At 34.4% G+C, this 22,945-nt stretch overlaps 3 protein-coding genes across 4 annotated transcripts; 1 reads left to right on the top strand and 2 right to left on the bottom strand.

Moving 5' to 3' along the window:
- Positions 1–2,900: 2,900 nt before the first annotated feature.
- Positions 2,901–4,392, bottom strand: LOC18609737 (putative ribose-5-phosphate isomerase 2). The gene has a single exon (XM_007045007.3). It carries the CDS (start codon positions 4,015–4,017, stop codon positions 3,235–3,237), a length of 783 nt encoding a protein of 260 aa, XP_007045069.2. The 5' UTR covers positions 4,018–4,392; the 3' UTR covers positions 2,901–3,234.
- Positions 4,393–10,719: 6,327 nt separating this feature from the next.
- Positions 10,720–11,987, top strand: LOC18609736 (putative fasciclin-like arabinogalactan protein 20). Its single transcript, XM_018114794.2, has one exon. The coding sequence runs from the start codon at positions 10,731–10,733 to the stop codon at positions 11,703–11,705; it is 975 nt and encodes a 324-aa protein (XP_017970283.1). The 5' UTR covers positions 10,720–10,730; the 3' UTR covers positions 11,706–11,987.
- A 2,156-nt stretch (positions 11,988–14,143) lies between these two features.
- On the bottom strand, positions 14,144–19,848 carry LOC18609735 (uncharacterized). Of its 2 annotated transcripts, XM_088804058.1 has the most exons (10): positions 19,446–19,848; positions 18,869–19,053; positions 18,022–18,200; positions 17,555–17,839; positions 17,395–17,453; positions 17,257–17,293; positions 16,215–16,286; positions 15,480–15,619; positions 15,298–15,419; positions 14,144–14,737 (listed from the first exon to the last, which is right to left on the bottom strand). In XM_088804058.1, exons 1-10 carry the CDS (start codon positions 19,567–19,569, stop codon positions 14,312–14,314), a joined length of 1,629 nt encoding a protein of 542 aa, XP_088660184.1. In that variant the 5' UTR covers positions 19,570–19,848; the 3' UTR covers positions 14,144–14,311. The 2 variants fall into 2 exon arrangements, with proteins under 2 accessions (XP_088660184.1, XP_017971787.1); XM_018116298.2 differs by having other exon boundaries at positions 15,298–15,619; positions 19,446–19,846.
- Positions 19,849–22,945: the final 3,097 nt, after the last annotated feature.

Genomic DNA, 22,945 nt, shown 5'->3' with positions numbered 1-22,945 from the left:
GTTGTAAGGTCACTAGATGTAAAAAAAAAGACCTTTTTCAACCTTGTGAGGATAATGAAGAACTTTTGGTCCTGAAGCACCGTATCTTATAGCAATTGGAGTACTAATGTATCTTGCTAGCAATATATGACTTGATATCAAATGCTGTGAATTTATTAGTAAGATATAGTTCTTCTCCAACTCGAAGACATTGGAATTGAATTAAACATATACTCCAATATCTTCGAGGAACAATGGATATAGGCTTATATTATTCAAATGCATCAAAATAAAAGTTAATTGATTATGCAGATGTAGGATATATATCTGATCCACACAAAACTCGATCCCAAACAGATTACTTGTTCACACATGGAGTTATGGCTATTTCATGACGTTTTATAAAAACAAACTATAGTTGCTACTTCTTCTAACCATGTAAAAATTTTAGCAACTCATGAGTAAATCGTGAATGTGTCTAGTTAAGATTTGTAACTCAACATATTCGAGAAATGTATAGTTTGTCAACCAAGAAGGAAATTTTAACAACGTTATATGAGGATAATACTACTTGCATAGCACAGCTAAAGGAAGGATATATTAAAGACGGTCAAACAAAACACATAGTTCACCAAAATTTTTTTTCACTCATGATCTCCAAGAAAAAGGTGAAATAAGTGTTCAACAAATTTAGCGAAATGACAATCTAGCAGATTTGTTTACTCAAGCCCTTCCATTGCAACATTTGAAAAGTTGGAATGCATCATTTTAAAGATCTCTATAATACAGTCATCAGGGGGAGTAAAATACGCACTGTACTCTTTTCCTTCATCAAGGTTTTTTTCACTGGGTTTTTCTTGATAAGGTTTTTAATGAGGCAGTACTTCAAAAGCGTATTCTTAAAAAGATTATGTACTGTTTTTTCTTCACTAGGATTTTTTTTCCAATGAGGTTTTTTCCTAGTAAGATTTTAACGAGATATATTCTTAATATTATGGATATTCAAGGGGGAGTGCTATGAATATTTTTGTAAATATCCATTTATGTTATCTATATCTAGATTTGATGTAAATTAGATTGGATTAAGATTTAATCCAATAATCCCTAAGTGTTATCTTCATGTTGTAAATTCAATTTAGATAAAAAGTTATTAGCTTATAAATAGACTCTTTCACTTTATTTGTAAATATATATTTAAATAAAATCTTCTTATTCACTTTAATTACTTTCTTTCCCTCTAAATATTTTCATTTATATTTTTCTATAGTTGTTCTTTTAAGATTTATTTCATAACAAAACTTATATTAAGTCCAAGGAAAATAATTTTTCTTTTAATATCAATTGGACTTGCATTTATTAACAACTAAATAATTTTTAAATCAAACTTTTAACCTGAGAAATACACGAAAATCTTAAGTAAATTTAGTTTGAAAACTCACTTAAAGTTTTTATCATTTTAAAATAATGATCAATTCAAAATTAAAAGAAACAAATAATGCTTTCGGGGGGGTGTTGAGATCATGAGATGTTGAAATGATTTATGATTTTTTTTGGGGCCAAAAAAAAAGTGGAAGGGATTGTTGGTTTATAATTCTATTTAGCCATTTAACTTGTATTAGAATATAAATGTTCATTTTTAATTTCATAATCTTCTTCATGTTTATGAGATGACACATCTATCCACAAAAAAATGGCATATACAAGGGCCTTTTAGTAATTCTGAAGTTTTTGTTAGCACAATGGGGTGGGATGTAGATTTCTCAAACTAGAGTCCTTCAATGTAAATTATGTAATTAAGGTCAAATCTTGAGGGCTTCTATGTACTTACACTCGATATTTACAACAAAATCCTAAACCTTAAAACCATATAATGTAAAATAATTATAATACTGGAAAAATAAGTAATATAGTAATTAATATAAAATAACTTGCATATTCTAAAATAACTTAAATATATGGGAAAATTGCAATGAAATTTATAAAATATAAAATAGAGTCGTGAGCAACTTAATCACTCAACTAGCATAATTCCATCTTTAAAACATGATCAAAAAGCCACAAAGATTGGGAATTAATTCTTAATGACAATGCCACTGTTTTCAAGATTGCTTTATAATAAAATATTTTAGGTTTCATGCACTGTTTATTCTGCTTTTCTGGGTTTGTTAAGTACAGAGTATAGATCCTCGGGCTTGGGCCCGATGGTTCACCGTTCACCCACCCCCTTCGAGGGTGGACTGCCCGCAAGGCTGGTTCCAGCTCCATCTCCTGCGTAACCACTGATCCAAAATAAATAAATAAAGAACACAAAATATAGCATGGAATTCAGAACTGCATAGGGATTACAGGTAGCCACCAGACACTGGCTTTGGCCTCCCAAGACTTGTTAAGGTCAATCCATAGTTCCCATTAGTGTCTCGTCTAAACCACCAAAATTAAAATGATGGAACTAATAATCATTATACTTGGTAGCAAGGCTCTGGAACTGGACTGGACACAGCTCTCAGTCTTCAATTCAGAGTGGGTTTCATTTGGTATTGCAAACCGAGTAAACCATTCACAAGTCAAAGTTGGCTAAGATTAGAAAAACGGTAACTACTCGGCAGATACGGAAGAATACAAAAGTTAGATGTAAGTAAATGAATGGACTTGTAACATACATTAAACAAGAGTTATTAATACGCAACAAACACTGTCTGAACTAGACTTACTATTCAACATGAGTAGTCACCATTCAAGAGCCGACTCCGAAACCTTACATCTCATCAGCAATTTCCAAGCCATGGGTTCGAGACTACATTCATTAGAACGCAACAAGCAACAACCGGGCGAGTTCTATATAATAACCTATTGAAGAACATACGACACTCACTCCTTGTAACAAATATCAATCTTAATTAAGTCAAAAAAATTCCAATAGATTTAAATATATAAAATAATCAGATGTCTATTATACCATCAAACTTGCAACATCCAGTTAATAATCAGACTTTATCATTGGAATGATCATAACAGCTGACATACATCATGCTCATTGTTTAGCTGCTGCTGCTGCTGTCTCACAATCCTAACGTTCCTGAATCCTTTCTTCCCTAAGAAATGCCCCCAAAGAAAATAACAAAACTTGAGAAGACAACGCTCCTCATCAATCAATAGATATGCCAAAAAGGAATTCAAAAATCCATCCCCAGTTACAACAGTAATTCCCTAAAATATTAAAAAGAAGTTAGAATCCTTTTTTTTTTTTCTCAGTTTCTACTTATTCTTGATGGTGATTCCAAGCTCACCTGCAACGATAACAGTAGTAGCCATGTCAAGAAACATGCCATGTTCAACAACACCAGCAATCCTCAAAATGGCATCACTTGCAACCTGCAAATCCCCAATATCTTTCTTCAGATACAAATCAACAACGTAATTCCCATTGTCCGTTACAAAAGGCTCCCCTTTACAATCATTCCTCAGCTTGGCGACGCAACCCGAATCTTCAAACAACTTTTGGAGTTTCTTGGCGGTAAATTTCCAACAAAACGGAATAACTTCAACAGGCATAGCCAAACCACTCCCTCCCAAATACTTAACCAACTTGGATTCATCAACAATAACGACAAATTTCTTACAAGCGCCTTCCACCATCTTCTCTCTTAAAAGGGACCCTCCTCTGCCTTTGACGAGATTGAGATGCGGGTCCACTTCATCCGCACCGTCGATTGCTAAATCAACGGTGGGATGGTTGTCGAGATCTGAAAGTGGGATACCTAACGAAAGAGCTTGCTCTTGTGTTTTCTTCGAGGTGGGAATTCCTATGATGTTGTTGAGTTTGCCTTGACGAAGCAATTCGCCAATTCGATCCACGGCGTGTTTGGCTGTCGAACCCGTGCCTAGACCCAGAACCATGCCTGATTCAACGAACTCAACGGCTTTGTAAGCGGCGATTTTTTTCAGCTCGTCTTGCGTTAGGACGACGGGAGGAGACATAGGAGGAGATAAAGACAAAGCCTCCATAGAAGAAGCTTTTGCAGACCAAGCAATTGCCATTATCTTGCTTGTTCGGTGGGTATTAAAGAATAAAGAAAATAGCTGTGGAAAATTTTTTTAAAAAATTGATAATTAGATTAAATCAACGAAAATCAAATGGTTAGTTTTGTAGAGAAAAGTAAAAGAGAGGGTGGGTTGTATTCTTTCCCCTTTTGTTTTTCCTTCAGAGATCCAAATATCGGAATGGAAAAACTAGCGTAATTTTATGAAGGAAAAATAAAGGGAAAGAAACGCTAAATAGAAAGAGACAAGGAAATTGTTTTAAGCGGTCAAGGGAAGAGAAAGAGATAGGGGGAACCGAAAGTATGTGATAGGGTTTTTGAGGAGAGGAGAGGAGAGGAGAGGAGGCGGGATTGTTTGGTTCTCGAGAAACAGAGTGGCCTTTTGTTTGGTTTTATAGAGAAAACTGGAGAAGGTTCACAAAAGGGGTGGTGTTATTTGCGCACTCACCCCGCTCATTCGCGCCAACCTGGCTTGTCCACGTCAGCGAGAGGCAAACAAAAAAGGACACGTCAGCTATCCATGGAAACGCCTGTACCAAAAAAACCCGAGAGCTCATTGTCGTTTGTGTTGGGGAAAAAAAGTTGTTCCCAAGGGAAGTTCCCTCATCGCCTTCTCTCTGACTAGCCTTTGTGGTTTGAGAAAGGAAAGCAAAAGAAACTTCACCCTTCTCTCTCGTCAACCTGGTAAAACACTTTAAAGAAAAATCCTCACTCTCTCAGACTCCGCCTCCGTTTCCTAGTCAGGTGAGTTCGTCCTTTTTTTTCTTTTATATAAACATTGCGCATCTGTTTGGCTACCTAGAAATTTAAGGAATATCACAATGCAATTTTGGACTTTCAATTTTTCTGGTGTCTGGGAAATCTTAGGAAACGCAATTTGGTGATATCACATTTCCTGCTGCCTTCAGTCTTGGAAATGAAACGACGAGGAAATATTTCTTTAACCCGAAAATAAAGAAAAATTGAAATCGTATCTCGACATGAGTGGAATTTTAGCATTTGCATTGGCTGTTATGTTATCTTACCTTTAATCTGAAAACCATTATACTATCATGAATCCTCCTTGCTTTTAGCCTTTTGACACCATGCTCCCTAACAATTGTCTACTGTCTATTTTTCAGAGTCATTAATTCATTGTTTAATTTAGGACCGCTTGCCTAAGGATGGTGAAGAAAAAGGAGTTTGAGTATATACAAGTTTGAGAATTTTTGATGTAATGAGCAATAAGCATTAACTTCTTCCCATGTATCTTTGAGAATCATTAAATTTTTATTTATTTAAAAAATAAAAGTTGAATATTTGATGTTTGCTTTCTTTTTTTTTTGTTTTGAAAGTCTAGCAAAATAGACAAAATAAGCATGATTTGTGTGGCTATACATTTTTTTTTTAAAGAATTGCATGCATCTAATTAACTGAATTTCATCCTAAGCATTGAACCCGATTTTCGTTTCTTTCAGTGGAAATAGGAAAGCATTTACCCATTGACTAGAGTGTCAAACAAAGCACACTAAGAAACATCAATAGTCGTATTCACTTTAAGAGCCCAATTTTTTGGATTGCAAATGAATCCAACCTAGTCAAAAACCTTTTCCTTAATTCAAGTGATGAGTCTATATTATCTAGCTGGAAAAAGGAAACAATAAATCCCTATTTATCTTAAATTTGGAGCTACAAATCTTATATATTTTCGAATAAGAGAATTCTAAATTGAAACATTTGCAGGTCTAAATTCTAGATATGATGTGTCACACAATCTAAGAGTAATTAGATGTTAAGTAGCTTACCCTTCATTGGTATGGCAATGAAGGGTAGAATGGTATTCTTCAAGACTGGAATTGTAGACATACTTTGTTAGTTTTATGCAAAGACTAGAGCAAAATAGTGGCCAATACAGATGGTAGTTACACACATAACCCTTTCTTCATCATTTAAGACTGCCTTAATTTTTTAGACTATGCATGGTTAAGTATTACTTTTGGGGTTATTAGCAAAATGTTCTTTGTTGCTGCAGGTTGGACTTGTTAGCATGGGACTACATATCTGGTAAAGTTGCAATTTGGTTTCTTGGATAATGTTCGATTGATGGAGTTTTTGACAGTTATATGCTCAAATGATATTTGTACAGCTGAACAGGTGGATTTTTAAAAACCTTAGAAAAGAGTACAGGGAGTAACGTGTGGGTACCTCTGCTGTGACTTCTTTTTTATGATTTATCTTATAATTTTCAGAAATTCTTTCTGTTTGATTTTGTGATTTTTTTTCCTTGTTTAAGCTAAGTGCTTGCTTGAATTGTCTTGATTACAGGGTACTTCACGGGATGTTAGAGAGGTGCAGGAAGTGGAGTATTAAGTTTTATTTACACAAAAGACCGGAGATACATTGATATATGGATGTTTATGCCTGATCTTAGTCGCTTTATGTATTTGTTTGCTGTTTGATATTTATTTACGTCTGAGAAAATGTATCTTTTTTCTCTTTTTCTATTTCTCTAAGTAGTTTAGTTCTTCTAAATAGATAAAGTCAGAAATCTAGTATTTTTTGCAATAAATGTCAAATAAATTACTACAAGTTGATTATTGGCTTCTTTCAGTTTCTATGATTGGAACCAGAGTTGAAAGTGAATTTGTACAATGTCATAGACATGCACATATGTGGTAGGTTTAAACTGTAGAGCCCTTGATCCTAATTTGCTTTAATGAAACCTGATGTTTTGTCAAAGATTACATAACGGGCTGTGAATAGGTTTGGCGTCAAGGGTGATCTCTTTTAAGCTCTTTGAGTTTGAGGTGGTTTCCTTCCTTTTACCCTACTTTTGTTTACTCTCATTGTTCTTCTGGTTTGTTTTTCCTTTTGATCTCTTGGTGCTTTTTAGCTCTTTGGAGTGGTTTTGTCTAACTCTTAGAGGTAAGTACTATCCTTTTCGGTTAAGTTGAAAAAATTATTAAATTTTGTTTATAACTTGAGATTTGATTCTTACCCCTTTGTTGGGTTTTTGTTCTCTTTCGCTTGAAGGAAAATTTTCAGATATTTTTGGGTGTTTGGAAACAGGCGTATTTCTTTTCCATGGATAGCTGAGCTGTCTGCCATCTCTGTTCGCCTCATGCTGACTTGGGCATGCCAGCGTGGGGTAATTGGGCGGTGAGCAAAAATGGTTTTCCATCATCCAGAGAGAAGCTATTGGATGTTCAAGTTTGACCAGAAGTCTAATGTGATTGGTCGAAGGGGTGGGCAAAGCAAATCCGCATGAAGGCCTCAAGAATCAAGCCACCATGAAATCGTAAATGGATGGTCCTGGCTGGTCCGTCAAATGTTACAAGTTCTCAGCCTTGTCCTTTTGGATGGGACCCATATGAAACGAATCCAAACATCGACGGAGCTCTTTATTTTAACAAGATAATGGCAAGCAAGGCATGGGACCGGCTTTTATAACGATTCTCCGCATATTCTCAACCATTGGATGTATTCCACGGTCCTCTTGTTGTTAGTCCTTTATTTATTTCTCTAGATTTGCTCTCATCTCCAAGATCTTATAAAATCGATTTTTTGGTTGGTAAAGTTTCAAGGGATTGTATCATTACAAGGCCGCGACCTTTTTCCTTTTGGCGGAAAAGAATCTTTCGTGGTTACGTGGTATCGATAAAGACGTGCAATTGTGAATGGTCCATAAACAAAGATGGATTTTATGTATTAGAGAGGTGCAACTCCATGCCCCTAGGCCAGGCATCTTCTCGGGAAAGTCAATTCACTTGCTGATACGCAACTTTGGTCATCATATCCATGGGCATTTGATTTTCATATTCCATGATTCTGGTCCTGGTCCTGGTCGGACTGTCCGCGTTAAAATATCCACAGCTATGATGCAGGAAATTGCTTTACTTTTAAGAAATGAGAAACACAAGGTGAAACGTACCAAGAGTGGAACGCTGGAAGCCGTCTACAGGGGGGAATAAGAATATTGAAAATAAAAAACTTGGACTATGACTTGGAAGAAACACACCAGCTTGTTACGCCAAAAGCATGAAGTTTCTTATTAGCAAATATGGATTATTATTTAAGGGTAAATTTGTAGATCTTTTTTGTTTTTACATTTTAAAAAGTAATTTATTGATTTTTATATTTTTAAATTTTTACTAATATTTTCGTTAAATTTTGACTATACTTATCTAGCACATGATAGATACGGATTATTTAACATGTACAAAAATGAGATTATGTAAATTTTTAATTTTTATATATATTTTTTAATTTTCTTTTTTCTTTTTGTCTCTTTCTTCTTTCTCTCCCCTTGATTCCTTATGGGCTAGTGATCACCCAAGAGAAAAAAAAAAAAAAAAGAAAAGAAGGAAATATTGGACACTTTTTAAAAACTTTTTAGATTATTTTCAATATATAATTTTTTATTTATATTTTTTTAATATAATATATTTTGTAAAAATTAAAATTAATAAATAAATTTAAATAAATAGTCAATGTACACAACGGGTATGACGTGTGGTCAATTAATGGTTAACATTAAATTTAACGAAAATATAGATAAAAGAATCATTTCGTTATTACATTAAAAATATAAAAATTAACGAATTTTTTGAAACTGCAAAAATTAAAATTGTATGCACTTCAAATAAATAGAATTTGAATGCTTCAGCGTTAAAGTTTACAAAAAATTTCTTTGAAAAACAAAAACAAAAGTGCCCACAGTTCACAGTGGAGTTTTTTTTTTTTTTTTCTGCACTCTATTTTTCACAAACTCTGAAAAAGATTGAACAATCAAAATTCGTGAAAACCTTTTAGAAAATAATTTTTCCAAAGAACTCAGGCTCAAAAGATTTGCATTACAAAACAATATTTGGACCTTGGCCTTCTCGGTAGAATATTCAAGATTCAACAAGCATTCATTGTTCATGTTCTCAACCACATGTAATAAAGTGATTCAAAATGAATTTTGAAGAATTGAGATTAAAGTGGTCATAGCAAGAATTAAGAATATATATTAATTAATGCCAAATTTGGAATTTGAAGAAGACGAGTGATTGAGAAGCGTAAACCTGAGTGCCAGGTTGGTAAGCCTATCGCTTGAGGTTCTCGACCTATAAACAGGCGCTTTCCCGGAAGCTTTTAAGGACTCCTACATCGTCTATTGAAAAATAAAGGTGGTTCAAATAAGAAAATAATTTATTAAAAAATTTAATATTTTTTATTATTTAAATTATTTTGTAAAAAATATTTTTCTCTATCGTCTATTTCAAAGAAAATTTTCATCTTCAGAACTTTTTTTTATCATGATATCATTAAAATATTTATATTTAATAATTATACAAAACATCCAAAACATAATTTTTAACATTAAAATATTATATATATTTAATCATAGTAATTATTAATTCAAACAAATTTAGTAAAAAAAACTACATCCTTCCATATATGTATGGGTGTGAAAAGAACCACAATAAATTCGTTTGTTTTTCACAAAAATCCAGCTTTTAATTGTGTTCAAATTCAAGCATTAAGCATGCCACTTGGACCCTTAAATAAAGAGTTATTGTCCTTGTTTCCACGGTCTCCCTTTTTTCTTTTTTCCTCTCTCTCCATTTATTGTATCAAAATTAGATAAGTTGAGGATTATGCTCAAATGTGGAGACGCGAACGATTATGTTAAGGCTTTATTGTATTTCCTTAACTAGAACAACCTTCAATTGTTTTATAATTTTACCTCTTAATTCTGTCTAGAGTTAGACCATAACTCAACTCTACGTGTCATGCTCATTTTATAGGTTAAAACTTGAAATAATCATCACAGACTCAATTAAAATGAGACAATAATTTGCACATGAGCATTTAACTCATTAGTTGATATATGATTTTTTTCTCTAAAGAATGAGGCTCAAATCTTCTTTTCTAAAAAAAAAAAAAAAACAAGACAACAATTTGAAGAGAAATTTGAACATTTTATAGTTAAGTTTTGAAATGTCAAGATAAAGATCACATATTCAATTATAAAAAAAAGTATTTTTTTTTATAATTGAAAGAAGAGGGATTTGAATCTTACTCTTTAGGTAAGAGATTATATACCAACCAATGAGCTAAATGTTCGAAAAATTATAAAAAAAAAGAGTACGTTAACATGATAAGCACTAAATTGAATTTTGAATTAAGAAAAAAAAGTGTGTTTCAAAATATGAAGTATTACTTAAGGAGGAAGAATTAAGATGACAGTTGATTACTCCCTAAAGCTTGTTATTTTTTATTTCAGATGAAGTGGCATCGAGAGAACTGGAATGTAATTTAGATGAAGAAATAGAACTTAGCCTAGCTAAATTGTTTCTTGGTAACCCTTAGATATGTCAAGCCTGACTAAACCTGATCCTAATAAGACTGGAAAGAACAGATTACTGGTGAACAAAATAATAAAAAGCTCATGCTTGGATTGGACTCAGGTTGAACAAATATTTCTAGCTTAATATTTTCACTCGTATATGTTTGATTTGTGTGCGCTTGCTCTGTACGTAGGTGTAGCACTGCACCAATAATGGAAGCGCGTTTTTCACAATCCGGAAGAACCGCATAACAGTTAACGAATTTCTGACTCCCATTCTACTCTCCCAATCCCATCCTTCCACGTGTCTAAACCCTTCCCGCCAAAATTAAGCTCGCCTTTTATATTCCTCTGCCTCTCACTGTCTGCAACAAATTAACTCGAAAACCACCTCCCAAATGGCATCCGGACTTCTCCTTCCTCTCATCCTCCTTTCTTTGCTCTCAGTTTCCTCCCCTCTGCCCTCCCAAACCCTCCTTGACGCTGCCGAAATCCTCTCCGACTCTGGCTTCGTTTCCATGGCTCTCACTCTGGACCTACTCTCAAAAACCCTGGCTCCTCTATCCCCATCTCTCACCATCTTCTCCCCCACCGATCTCGCCTTCCTCGAACACGGCCAGCCCTCGCTTTCTGTTCTCCAATTCCACCTCTCTCCTCTCCCCCTCTCTCTCCAATCACTTAAATCCCTCCCTCCTTCCTCCACCATCCCCACTCTTCTTCCCAACCATTCCCTCATCCTCACCTCATCTCCCTCCGATGATTACGTTTCCCTTAACGGTGTCAGGATTGATGGCTCCCCTATATTCGATGACGGGTCTTTGATGATCTTTGGAGTCCAAGAGTTTTTCGACCCGGGTTTCGGGTTTTCAATTCCTAATCCTGGTTGTGTCGCATCCGTAAATGGCGATGATCATTCATTCTCTGAGGCTAGTTTGATTTTAAGGTCAAGAGGATACTCTGTTATGGCCTCGTTCCTTGATTTGCAGCTACTGGAGTTTAAGGCGAAGACCGCAGCTTTGACTCTCTTTGCTCCTTTTGATGATGCCATGAATATGAAGGGTTACAGTGGGAATTTCAGTGTGTATCCGTCCATCTTCCGCAGGCATGTTCTCCCATGCAAGTTCTCGTGGGCTGATTTGGTTGCTTTAAATAATGGATCGGTGCTGGGGACTTACTTGGAAGGGTTCAAGATCGATGTCACTAAGTATGGGAATAACTTGATGATCAATGAAGTGGCCATTGCTTCTCCAGATTTGTATTACGGTGAGTCAATTGTTGTTCATGGTCTCCAAGAGGTGCTTGTGGTGCCAGAGAGGCCACAGACTTTGGCTGAATCTCCATCTGATATTGGACTAGATCACGGTGAATTTTAGTGCTATTAATGGTTTTTTTTTTCCTCTCAACGGCTTATTGCTGGACATCAGTGTAATTGACTTTTCTAGTTGATGATCGAGAATTCTTTTTTTTTTGTTAATGCCATTTTTGGGCTGCTAAGACAAAGGCTTGGTATTGAGATGCTTGATCTAGAAGCTATATGGATGATTAATTTGATGTAATTCAAAGCGATATGTCAAGTATTGGGGTTTTGTGTTGCAGGAAATTGAACCTTTTTCATTTGATATATATCAAATCTCTGCCTTTTTATCTTCTTCTTAGTTTTTGAGTCATTTGTTTTGGTGGTTTCCTTATATGTTATTCTTGGAGGAGTTGCTGGCTTGGTTGTTTATTGCAGCAAATTCCATGATTCCTGGTAAGTTGTGAACCATAATATTTATTTTTATTATCACAGCAACTATATATTTATCTTGCTCTGACCATAACTTTAGGCAGAGTATGGATAATAACGAGATTTAGCAGCTTTCTTGAGGCATGGAGAGTCAATATGCAGCAACTTGAAGTTTTATGAGGCAGCTAATCTCTGCTTGCTTAACATGTTCAAGTTTTGGTCTTTGAGCAGTCACTCCTGCACCTAGCTCAGCCCGTCAGTGAAAGGCAAACTTTTAAAAGCTTCTGAATGCGATACGACATGCACTGAACAGCCCCCTAGATGCCCATTTCTTTGGAGCTAGTAGCTAACTACGATCTAAAAATGCTAAGCCTATTAATTGAGATTTGATGCTATGTTTCTTTCCTCTTCTTCTTTCATTGGAGCAGCAGATTTTTTAAGGCAATTTTCATTTAAAAAATGCTTTTGATGCACGGCCTACCTTTGTTTTTGGTGTTCTTAGAAGAAGAGTAAAATGAATAATTATTCTGAGAGTTGTGGATTGTAAAAACAATAAAAAATAAATAAATAAAATGCTCTCAAGCAAATGAACAACCAGCTTATGTACTAGTTTCCCTCTGTAATGAGTTTTCACTAGTCAAAAATTCAAAGTTAATTAGACAGTATAAACCTTCTCACAAAAGTAAAATTGTTAAGTGCAGAATTATGTATTCTCTTAATTACCACGGACTCGCATAGCTATTTTCGATTGATGGCTGGAACAACAAAGTAAAAGGAGATAAAATAGCAGAACAAAGAGGATTTTGGGTGGAGTAAAACTAGTCAAACAAGAATTTTATTAAGAATTGATACACACCTAGCTACTGCCAAGATAGAGGTTCCAGTTACTAACTTGATAACAAATAATAGAGAGAGAATTAATTAATGAACAAATACCAAACATTCTAACTCATAATTATGATGATATGCTGATACAGATGTCTATGAGTTAGCTTGTTGGATATAGAGATACATTGTACTAGTTTTGGTACTTTATTTATAAAAAAATAATGAAATAAAATACAAGAAATAAGATATGTTTTGCAAAAGAAAATATAAAGTGTTGTAATTATGACATCCTTATTGCATACGAGTATTATTTTTAAACGTTTCTAATCAATATTTTAATTATCATAATTAGACATTAATAAAACTAAGATTAACACATGGTTGCATGATTGCATGATTTCTTCCCGACATATACTATATATACAGCTCAGCATGTTAAAATAGCATTAATGGAGATAAGAAGAAGAAGTATGAGCAGCCATATTGAATGACCATGCATCCAGACCTCTGCTCGTCGAAGCAATTCAAGAAAACAGTTACGGGAGTAACGTGAAGAAAGCAATGTACTTTATTGATATGTTATGGGTTTTATATATATAGGACAAACTTAGAGTCAGGAAATACTTTATACACAATTAAAAATAGTAAAATACAGCATTAATTGTCTGCTATTTCAAATCAAAACGTGACTGATTTTATTTGACCTTGCTATATATTTGTGCACATTTGACTCTATCTTCTGCTATTCTAACTTCCACCAATTAGTACAGAATGGTAAATTAGTCCAGAATGAGATCGATGGTTCATTCCTTCCACCAACTACCAAATCCATTTACGGGCTGAACCGTGCAGTATGAGTGACAACTTCAGCACTTTACCAGCTTTTCTTAAGAACCAATATAAATGATTGCGTATACCAGCAGCATACCTGAGCTGCTCAGAAATTTTTGGTATCACCAAATTCAATGGACACGTTCATGCCTTGAAAGGTTTCCAAAGGAGCTTGTAACACAGTTACCTACTCAAAATCATTTTATAAAAACTACTACTAGAGTAAAGAAACAATGTCTCCTTGATGGCTAAATAAGCAAGAGACAAGGATGTGTGTTTTTTGGCTTTTGATAGATTTAAATGAATAGTAATATTAACATTCCTTGTTGCAGTAACTCCGATGAGTTTTACATCTTTTCCAATGCAACGTAATGCAGTTGCATCCTTTTTCTACCACGCAGAGAAGCAAAGGATTGCCCAAGCAGATGGCGAACAATCAATTTCATTTAACCATATATACGTATATAATAAGACATCGGAAATGGAATATAACCCTCCCAACTCAAAATGGAGCTTTGCCCCACCTTGGTTTCTTTCCCGGTATACGGGGATACAACAAAAATGAAAGACCTAAACCTAATTTCTTGCTCTACTTTAGACTCCATTTGTCATGTTCGACAATGTTGTATTGTTATTGCTCGTTGTGCTGAAAATGTTCTTGCAACTCATAAATTTTATTGGCAACGATAGTTTCACAAACACCTCCTCCCTTTGGGGGCGGTTTGCATAGAGTATCCAGAGAACTAGACAGAGCAAGACTCCTACTGAGATTAAGCCCAATCCTGCATTTACTATCTTAAGGTAATGCTCCAATGGACGGCAGTAATTTGAGGTTATGTTTTGAAACGTATGCCTGACAAAATCACAATTTTGCAGGCGAAGCAGAGGTGGGGTATAGTGCTCGAGAGCATAGCTCTCATTAACTGCTGCCACCAGCTGCGTGAATCTGTCAGGCGTTATCCTTCCCATGGTGGTGCATACCCCAGATGCTGATACCATGCATGTGTAGTTCTGCCAAACCTGAAAATAAAAAATTCAATTGAGTTGAGTCGATTTTTTCTTGCATAAGTATAGGACAGCCTAAACGATTTTATGATTTCAGGTTCCTCAACATCCAGGTAGATTTAGTTGTAACAATAAATAAATCGCATTATTCTCAGAAACTGCATGGTCTTAGGCATGTACCTACTAGAACATGCCTGGGTTTATGCTATTCACAACCCATTATTCACTTCTTTATATAACCATGATTATGCTGTATCTGGTTAAAACTCATTTCTGTCAGAACATCTTCACGACAAAAATAAATGCAACAGAATTCATTCAGATTATAACCTTGACCAAAGCTGATGACAACACAATATTAAATGCATAAATCATAGATAATTAGATCACTAAAAATGGATATATCACTTATCGCTTGAAGGTAGATCCAGCAGCACAACACATGCATAAATAGCTATTAGATATTCAGGGACTGTTTATTCACTCTGGAAGGATGAAACTTTATCTAGTGATATCTATGGGAAATAGATTCTAAAAAATCCTCCAAACCAAATTATCAAATTTCATAGACATACCAGAGAAGCATTTGCCATAGAAACCTCATAAGACCCACACCGGCGATCTTGTAGCTGAGAGTCAAATGGGTAACACAGAGGAGGCATTGGAGGCCCAGACTGATTGTAATAACGAGTGTCATCTGCGGAAGGATCTGAGTTGGCAAAGGTGTAAATATACGTATTCACAACATTTACTATACCATTGATGACTTGTTTGCTCTGAGTGAGTGTATGGTTTGTCGTTCTCTGGTCAACACAAGGAAGGATATTGCTAAGAGCAGTCTCCGCATGGGGATTTTCCACCCATTCTTCCATAGCCAAACAAGTGTCAGAAATTGCACTGAAACACACAAAAGAGATCATACATCTGTAAGATAATGACATCCACATGGGCATTTTGCACATTGATCATTGACCAAAAGTATTCAAATTCTAGTAAAAATAGTGTTCTTTTCACTAAAGCAATGTGAAATCAAGTGAGTTTCCTTTCGGTGACTACAAATTGCTGTAGTGGGCTAGTGGCATAGAAAATAATTATACTTGAATGCAGTTCAAGCAAAGCAGAAGATTCAAACTAAGTAATTAAGTTAGAACCTCAAGGTTAGGATTGTTTAACAGCAATTTTCCAATAAAGAATAGTAGTGAAGTAATCATATATGATATAGGGAAAGAAACAAAGAAACTAAAATGACATGGAGGAGCAATTTGTTAAAACAAACTACAGGCATCAAAACTGATACAATTTCAAATATGTTATCAGTAAGCAACTTTGAAGCATTGAATGCAAAGGTACTGATGCATCTTCTATTAAACGTTAACATTCCATAAACATGCAGAGGGTTATAATGGATGTGTGACCAGATTTAGATTTTTTTAAGGAAGCAAATAAGTAGGAAAATTGTAGAAATATCTCCACCTAAGATCTATCATCTTACTTGTTCAAGATTACAAAAACTCCACAAAGAATGAATGTAACAGCTACTAGTAACCATCCACTGACTATGAATCTGCAACAATTTGTCGGTAGTGTCAGAAAGAGAAGTGAAGTTGTAGTATAATTGAAAGAAGAGAACTCACCAACCAAAGACCAAAGGGCCGTTTAGTTTCATACATGTTTCCCATTTTCTATTTCCATTACACTCTAAATGTGATCAATAATAACTAAATTTGAAAAATTGGAAAACAAGGGATTTCAAATGTAGTTAAAAAGTTAGAAAACCATTTTTATTAACATACCACTTTATTGAATTTGGGACTCCAACTTTACCTTTTAACTATGTTTTGGTGCAATATTATCAGTCTATACAGATTTTTTCTGAGCAATTTTACCATTATTTGAATAAAAAAGAAACTCGTTAGGAATTTCAATTCTTCCGTTAGTTTCTATTATGTAAAAAAAAAAATTATTATGTATTATTTTTTAAATGGTAACTAAGGATGAAATCAATAATTAAATCAAAATTAGAAATAATTGGATTTGTTTTCTTAAAATTCCCAACAAATCACTAACGGTTTTTAAAATATATATTAGCTATTTGTACAAAAATGTACAACTTTTTTTTTTTATGTTTTAACATTAAAATCTATATTTCTAAGAAAAAAATAATAAAAACTTCATTTTTTTGTTTCTTTTTTGACATGTCATTATTCTTTTTTGTTTAATTTAATCCAACTCATCAGTTTTTTAGAATTTTTTTATTTTTAACATACGTCACATCACCATTTGACCATCAACCTCCATCTTTTAATGGTCAAATGGTGAGATTGCATCAAAAGACTAGGGTAAAGTGGTAACATTGCATCAAAAGAATAAAAAGTAAAATGGTAAATATGAAGCCCTTAATTTTGTAAAAGAGTCAATTTAATCATTATCCCTTCCAAATTTAGTTATTACCTTCCTTCATGATCATTTATAATATAAAAGTGGTGATGGAAAATGGAAGACATTTTTCTAAAACTACAGAGCAAAGAACTTACATGTGAATGGCATGTTTGTGGCCTAGAATAGACAATACTGCAACAAAATAAGGCACAAATTTCAGATAGGCGAGAGACAAGAAACTGATGAAGAAACATATAAGATACAAGTCACCGATATTTAATAGTGATACTTACAAAGACCAAGCAGAGCCAAAATTAGCATCACTGCTGCCACAGTAATCAGTGCTAATCGCCTGAAAACAAATTTAAAATTGGCATACTAAGTATTAATATTTTGATTTACATGCTAATTGTAAAGTAATGAGGTAATAGTAAATTGGTTAGAGGACCATACACGGCATTGAAGACTTTTCTTATTTTACCAGCATTTTCACTGGTCTTCTCTGTAAGTGTATCTGCTGCTGCTTTTAGATCTATGTTCAATTTGTCGATGTCAGACATAACATCAGAAGGAAGGAACACCTGGGCCACATTGATGGTTTTTGCTAGAGATAGGTACTGTGTAACATTTTTTAGGATTTGAACAGTGTAGTCTGACTGGTTTACAACATATTTCAAAGTATGCAACACTTCACCATGAAATTCATCTTGTCCAATAGAAAGAAGAATACATCCAGTCCTGCTCAGCAAAAGATTTGGCATTAGAAGTCAAATCACACATGCCAATGGAAGGTGCAGAGATAAGTAGATGATAAAATTTACAAAAGGAAAAAAGAACTATAATAATATAAGATGTAAAAGCACCACAAAACTCAGAAGTGGTAATCCTTGTAGTGAAAAGACCTAAGTTTAGATTATTACGCTGTAGCAGTTGTGAACAATATGAGCATTATAAGACAAATCCTTTGGGAATTATCAGATCTTTCTCCTTTGATGTTTATTCTCCATCCGCAGCAATGATACACCACAAGAACCAAGCCAAAAGAAACAAACCACAGGACAGCAAAAATGAATCCAGCAGCACCTGTAAATCCAACAGACTGCAGACACAACAGTGAAAAATGCTAATTAAAAATATGAGATATTGTACACATCTTTCAAAAAGCAATAAAGGAGAAAATGATAAAAAGCAATGCAGAATGCGTGCATTTAAGAACAAATTGAAAGCTGAAACATCTTAATATAATAGTATCTTAAGAATTCACATGCAAATTGTAGCTTTTAAGGCCGTGAGACTGGGTCATAGATAACAAAAGCCTTGTCTGCCGATGATCATTGTTCCTCTAAGAAAATTTTCAATCTGTTCCAACATATTTACTTTCGAATAGCCATAACTCATAACTCGGTTTACTGAAAAATCCAAAACAAAAACAGAACAAACATGCTATATTACTTCTTGTAAAAGATTAATAAAAGAGTTTCCGACTATTGTCAGACATGGAGAACATTTATTTCTCTAGCATTTTGTTGAGTCTGAAATGAATATAAGATAATTTCTTCTGCTTTTCTTGAGTATATGACATTCTCTTTCTAACAAGAGCAACAAGTGTTCCAACTATTATCTTTTTCAATATCACTATTTCTACAAAAATTAACCGTCTAATCTCATTTAGCATAGATCGTAACCTCAGCACAAAGATACCATCTTCACAAAGACACCATCTTCAAATATGATATTTGGAGTGCAGGAAAAGACACAAAAATTTACCGCCCAGTAATGCCGGTTGGTAATATCCCACCCGCCGAGATAATGCTTGAAATGACGAAGAATGTCCGGCCTATTTGTCCTTTGTGCTGCCAACAGCAGCAAGCTTGGAGGCTCGTCATTTGAAGGTCCTGGTGCTTGTGCCAGCTCAGATATTTCATTCTTCCATGGACCTAAATTCTGCTCTCCTGCGTACAGAACAAACAGACACTAAAAATGAAACAATTGAGATAGCAAATAACCAGAAAAACCTTTCCTTTTTCTTACATGCGTTAAGATCAGAGTAAGCACTGAACGATGGAAAAGAGAAAAGAAAGATCAGATTTCTCGAAACGCCCCTCATCTTTCCCAACCCCCCAAAAAAAACATAATCCCAGTACTCAAAATTCCATTTTCTTCCTCTTTCCTTTGTTTTTTCCTCAACAATCAAATATAACAAAGAATGACAAATCACATTACCACAAGATAAGATAAAAGACCCAGATAAAAGAAAACAAACAAACAAACTATAACAGCAAACAACATTTAAACAGTAACGTCACATTATACTAGAAATAAATACAGAATTATAAACACCAACCAAAAATAAACTTGACATGATCTCTGATCGGTCCATTTTGAGCTAAAACTGGAACAGAGCTCAAACAACCAAAGCCTACAACAAACAAGAAAATGAAGTGTCTTAAAAAAATGATCTTCTTCATTTGAGGCTCTTTAAGTACACTTCACTGGAAACTCATTCTATCCTTCAAGATTTAGCAAATCCAGAAAATCGAAATCTTAGGGACACCCCATCCCAGAATCACAAAACTAGAAACAGAGCCAACAGTGGCAGTGTGAAAAGAAAAGAGCTTCTGATGGGGTATTGATTGGGAGAGAGACAGTGTCACATGGGAAGAAGGAGACTAAAAAGGCGGGTGGGATTAATAATAATAAATCAACAACCTCACTTTTGATGTAAACCCGTTAGGCTCATAGCTTAGCACTGGCCGACCTTATAGTATATATAAACAGTGAAATACAGAGGCAAAAATCCTTTTGAGTGGATTAAGCAAAGAATAAAAATACTAGCAAATTGGCTTCCTTTTAAAGATTTCCTTCTACCACTTATTTTGTCCTTTACTACTTTTTCTCCCTTTTCCCCCTTTTCTTTTACTTACTGCATAGTGCCAGCCCTTGATTTCCTTCATTGACTAAAATGCCCTCCTTTTATCAACTGATGTACTGGTACGAGTTGGGTGTTCTAATTTCCCGGGAACAGAAAGGCCAAATAAATCTGCACCCAAAGTCAAATTACGAAATTAGTCCTAACACAAGTAGCGGCGATATTATTTTATGTTACATCTTTTTTTTTAATCAATTTTGATTGATTGAATTCTTTCATGGTTAAACACAATCTAGTGAAATGATGTTCTGTTGTGTTTAGGTGCGCCAAAGCATCATCATCCTAACAATCTGTTACACTACATCAATCGATTCCGTTAAGTACTGGGACCCTCCACGCATGGGATCGGATGGTAAGATCCTGCGGTGTAAATTAACTGCAGTATATACGTGTAGATTTCGTGTGTAGAGACTTATTGTAGTTGCAGAGCGCGTGATAAAAACGTGGACGTGATGAGAGAACATCAGGAGGTCCCCACCCGCTGACAAGTGACTGACTCCAATTCCCATGAAAAGTGCAAGTAAGGGTACGAGCGGTGGGTGGGACCGGATGAGCATAAAAAGCCGTGCAGCGCGTGTCACACAGGGATGCTGTGATCAGTGATCACCGTTCATTACGCGCTTGATTAGTGGTGATGAGACTGGGTCGGTTCTAGATAGGGGCATCGGGCCCGTCATCTTTAGATCCGAAGCCATAGAGGGCCATTGCTTTTTATCGGCCTATTGCCAGCCGTGGATCAAAGAAATAAAATTGGTATGAACCTTTTCTTTTTACTTACGGCGTCAGGTATTCCAGACCGAGCCGTGTTCCTTTGACGAGAAGAAATTATATAAGGTTTTTTTAGTATGTTTGTAAAGTATTTCATTAAAAAATTAAAACTTATAAACTAATAAAGTTTAATGAAAATTCAATAATATATTAAATATTAAATTTAATCTCCAATAATTTTAATAAAAATACTCAACTTAAAACAGGTCGGGCCTAAAAGTTCATGTCTAAGCACAACTTAAGTCGGGTCAGGCCCGCAATCCTAGACTACCAACTTAGAGAGAAGTATAATTTGGGGCAATGGAGTGAAAGTAATAACAAATTTACTTCCATGGAAGAATAATAATCAAGAAGGAAATCTTAACTTTTAAAATTGATAAGAAAAAGAAACAAAACTCATTTAGGGTTCATCCTTGACTAGCTCTATACAATTGAGTCAATCCATTGAAACTTTAAATAAGCCTAAACAAGTAGAAATAGACAAAATTAACATTAAAACTATGGCATGAATGATACTATCAAAGGTAAAAACATGTTGAAATAGAGACAATTATAAGTTTAAAACATAATTTAAACATAAAAGCAAAAATTTAAAGTGAAAATAATTGCAAAAATAATCCATAAAAATCATAAATAAGCATGAACACGACCAAATTAGAGATATGAAACCATTAGAAACCATGAGAAACCATCTATAATTGTATATGAGAGGACTTTCAAGTTATGACATGTGGTTACTTCAATAGAGGCAAATGTGCTAAGTTGGACTCATGGCACGCCAATGGTGTTAGTGAATGGGAGCCGCATGATCTGTCGTGTATATATTAAGTGAATGGGATTTAAGATGACATGTGACTTGCAATTGAGCTAGGAAGGAGTGTTTTCGGAATGTTCCTGTAGCTACAGTGTGGCTTTTAATTGGGCTACGAGGGAGCGCATTTTTATATGTCTTGATCTTGCCAGATGGTGACCGAACTGGGTGGAAGGGATTACTCTCGGATGAGGCTTGGTTATGGCATGTGGGCCTCGCTGTTTGCTTGGACATTGACTGGGATTTGGCTTAAGGATTGATTTTGCCACCAAGTGGCTTGCATTACTTCTCTCTACATCGGCCTCTTTCGGATTTGGTAAATGTTAGAAGATTTATTTATGGTTTTTTAGGGTATTTGATTGATTTTGAGGACTTTTTTATCTTTTGATAGTAAATGTCTTTCTTTTTTTGTTTTGAGGGTAGTTTGGGTTTCTGCTGTGTTTTATTAATTTTTTTGTCTTTTCCACTCACTTGATGTTTTAGAGATTTATATTCTCTTCACCATTTGGCCATTTGTGCTTTTTGATTTTTTTTTTTGGGTTTTTTCTTTGATTTTCAGCTCATTTTCCATTATGAATGCTGACTGATTTTTTTTTTAATTTTTGATCCTCTTTTTTTGTAAATTTTTTTTTAAAATTTTTTAAAATTAAAAGTCTGAAAATTTATATAGTAAATATTTTGCTATATTTTCTCTACTACTAAGTTTAAAAAACGGGGATAAAAAGTTTTGTAGTTTTCTCATTTTATGATTAAGATTTTACTTTTTTGTTTTTATTTTGTTTCCTTCACCTTGAATTACAAATTAAAGGCTATTGACATAATGCGTTGCTTATGTTTTTATTTATTTTTAAAACATCCTATTTTTTTTTTCTTTTTGTTATTTGGCTTTAGCAAGTGAGAAAAAATTCGAACAAGTAATGGTAAGAAGCACACTGTTTTGGACCAATTTGATTCTTAGATTAGGTTGAGTAAACAAATTGTTTTCACCCATCAAACTTAAATCATTTTTTTTTGTTTTAGCATTAATCTGGTATTGATCTGAATGGTTAAATAGATTTTTAATCAATTTGACTCATGGTTTTTTTTTTTTTTGTTATTTGGCTTTGTAGGCGGCAAAAAATTCCAGCGTGCAGTGGCAAGGGTCACATTGTTTTGGACCAATTCAGTTCTTATATTAAATCGAGTAAACAAATTCTTTACACCCCATCAAACTTAATTGATCTTTTTTTTTGTTTTACTGTTAACCTAGTATGGATCGGAACTATAAAATTGATTTTTACCCAATTTGACTTATGGTTTAAAAATTATATTAAATTAAAATGACTTAAATGTAATT

The sequence above is a fragment of the Theobroma cacao genome, chromosome 2 (genome assembly GCF_053813885.1).
Source record: "Theobroma cacao isolate CCN51 chromosome 2, ASM5381388v1, whole genome shotgun sequence".
NCBI classification, from domain to species: Eukaryota; Viridiplantae; Streptophyta; class Magnoliopsida; order Malvales; family Malvaceae; genus Theobroma; species Theobroma cacao.
The sequence above is the reverse complement of the archived record's forward strand: the minus strand, read 5'-3'. Positions and strand labels throughout refer to the sequence as shown.

Coding starts and splice junctions, on each gene's coding strand:
- LOC18609735 (XM_018116298.2), bottom strand. CDS start 19,569: ATGAAGAAGATCATTTTTTTAAGACACTTCATTTTCTTGTTTGTTGTA. Junction 19,054..19,445: donor TCATGTCAAGTTTATTTTTG/GTTGGTGTTTAT, acceptor TTCTGTACGCAG/GAGAGCAGAATTTAGGTCCA. Junction 14,738..15,297: donor CTATGGCAAATGCTTCTCTG/GTATGTCTATGA, acceptor TTTTATTTTCAG/GTTTGGCAGAACTACACATG.
- LOC18609737 (XM_007045007.3), bottom strand. CDS start 4,017: ATGGCAATTGCTTGGTCTGCAAAAGCTTCTTCTATGGAGGCTTTGTCT.
- LOC18609736 (XM_018114794.2), top strand. CDS start 10,731: ATGGCATCCGGACTTCTCCTTCCTCTCATCCTCCTTTCTTTGCTCTCA.